We start from the raw sequence: 1660 nt of genomic DNA, 5'->3' as shown, positions 1-1660 counted from the left end.
TTTTTTTCAGTACTGGGGATTGAACTCAGGACCCTGCACTTGCCAGGCAAACTCTTACTCTACTGAGCTATTTCCCCAGCGCACAAAATCCTTTAGTAGTCTATATTTGTAGTGTCCACTTGGGGGGCCTTCCTCCCAGTCACAGGGCACCATGTTCCTGGCCCCTACTCACTTGTGTCCTGTGTTCTGGCCTCAGGATTGTGTGCCAGCTTCAGAGGATGCTGTCCATAGCCGTGGAAGTAGACAGGACTCCTACCTGCAGCTCCAATAAAATTGCTGAGATGATGTTTGGGTTTGTACTGGACATACCTCAGAGGAGTCAAAGGTGAGTCTAGACGTCATTTGTTGTTCATTAAAAAAGAAAAACTTCCAGCAAGTTGTTTTCATTTTATTTTTTATGTATTTGGTGCAGGGCCTACAGGGTCTCATTACACAGATCAGACTCTTAATGATCATCCTGTTTTCAGCCTCCCAAACGCTGGGATTACAAGCAAGCGCCACCACGACCAGTCTCAATTGCCCCCTCAACCCACCCTGGGAGCAGGGCTGGCACAGCATGCCAGGGATCGAACCCAGGCCCTGTGTCTGCCTAAGCAGGCACTCTAATCTGCTGAGGTATCTAGCAATGACAAGCCCTAGCAAGTCATTTTTATAACGTATCTTTTTTACCTATGCTTCTTGCTAAAAACAGTTCAAAAGAGAAAAGCCCAAACTTTAAGAAGAAACAAATGGATCATTTATGGTTCTCTGATCTCTGAAAGGTTTCCAACTAACTGCTGTTGTTTACAAATTAGGCATAATTTCTTGGGAAAAGACAAGATACCCTAAGTGGAGATTACATTTTTCCCTCATAGCTATTTGCCTAAATTTATCCTTTAAATGTAGACTTAAAAGAGACAAAAATAAATAAAAGCTGATCCCACTTTAACGTTCTCTCAGAATAAATTGGCCATCTACCCCAATTACACTGGAAGATACTACATGGGGTCTTTATTTTAGTTTAAATATAGGTATAATTTACATGAAATTATGCACACTAATTTACAAAATTATTGATCATGGCAAATGCATTCATCTGCATGACTTGTCATTTTCCAGTGGCTTATTGATATATTACAACCTAGGTAAATTCATTTATTCTAGTAGATTCTTGTGGTGTTTTACAATTTTCTGCATGTTACAATCATGTTATCTATAAATAAACAAGTCTAGTCTCTTTCTTTTGAGTATGTATGCCTTTCCTTTTTCTTGCCTTAGATCAGATAGCCCTGCCTTGCATCATCTTAGTGTGAGAGCATGCTGTCTTTGACTTCGTACTAAATGTGAACTTAGCTGAGATGTTTCACTGGTGCCTTGTGTGAGACTGAGGAAAATTCCTTCCATTTCCAGTTTAATGAGTGTGTTTCTGAAGAATGAAGTACTAGGATTTGTCAAGTTACATTCTGTATCTATTGAAATAAGCGTAATTTTTCTTTATTCTGTTGGTGCAAGGAGTTACAGTGATTTCTGTAATTTCTTTTTTTTTTTAATTTTATTTATTTATTTGTGTGTGTGTGTGTGTGTGTGTGTGTGGCCAGCTCAGCCCACAAGGGGGCGGGGCTGGCTGGCATGTGGTGCTGGGGGATTGAACCGCGGTCCCTGTGCTTTGCTAAGCTTGTTC

General features: G+C 40.5%; 1 protein-coding gene across 1 annotated transcript in view; it reads left to right on the top strand.

The window, feature by feature from the left end:
* The window catches only part of Simc1 (SUMO interacting motifs containing 1), a 68154-nt gene that overhangs the window by 41637 nt on the left and 24857 nt on the right, over nucleotides 1-1660 (top strand). The window contains exon 7 of the mRNA XM_023716495.1: nucleotides 197-325. Coding sequence (XP_023572263.1) covers nucleotides 197-325 — 129 coding nt within the window. The remainder of the gene's footprint in view (nucleotides 1-196; nucleotides 326-1660) is intronic.

Source organism: Octodon degus, unplaced genomic scaffold (assembly GCF_000260255.1).
Source record: "Octodon degus isolate 3935 unplaced genomic scaffold, OctDeg1.0 scaffold00048, whole genome shotgun sequence".
NCBI lineage: Eukaryota > Metazoa > Chordata > Mammalia > Rodentia > Octodontidae > Octodon > Octodon degus.
Note: the sequence above shows the minus strand (reverse complement) of the source record. Positions and strands in the feature narration are given on the sequence as shown.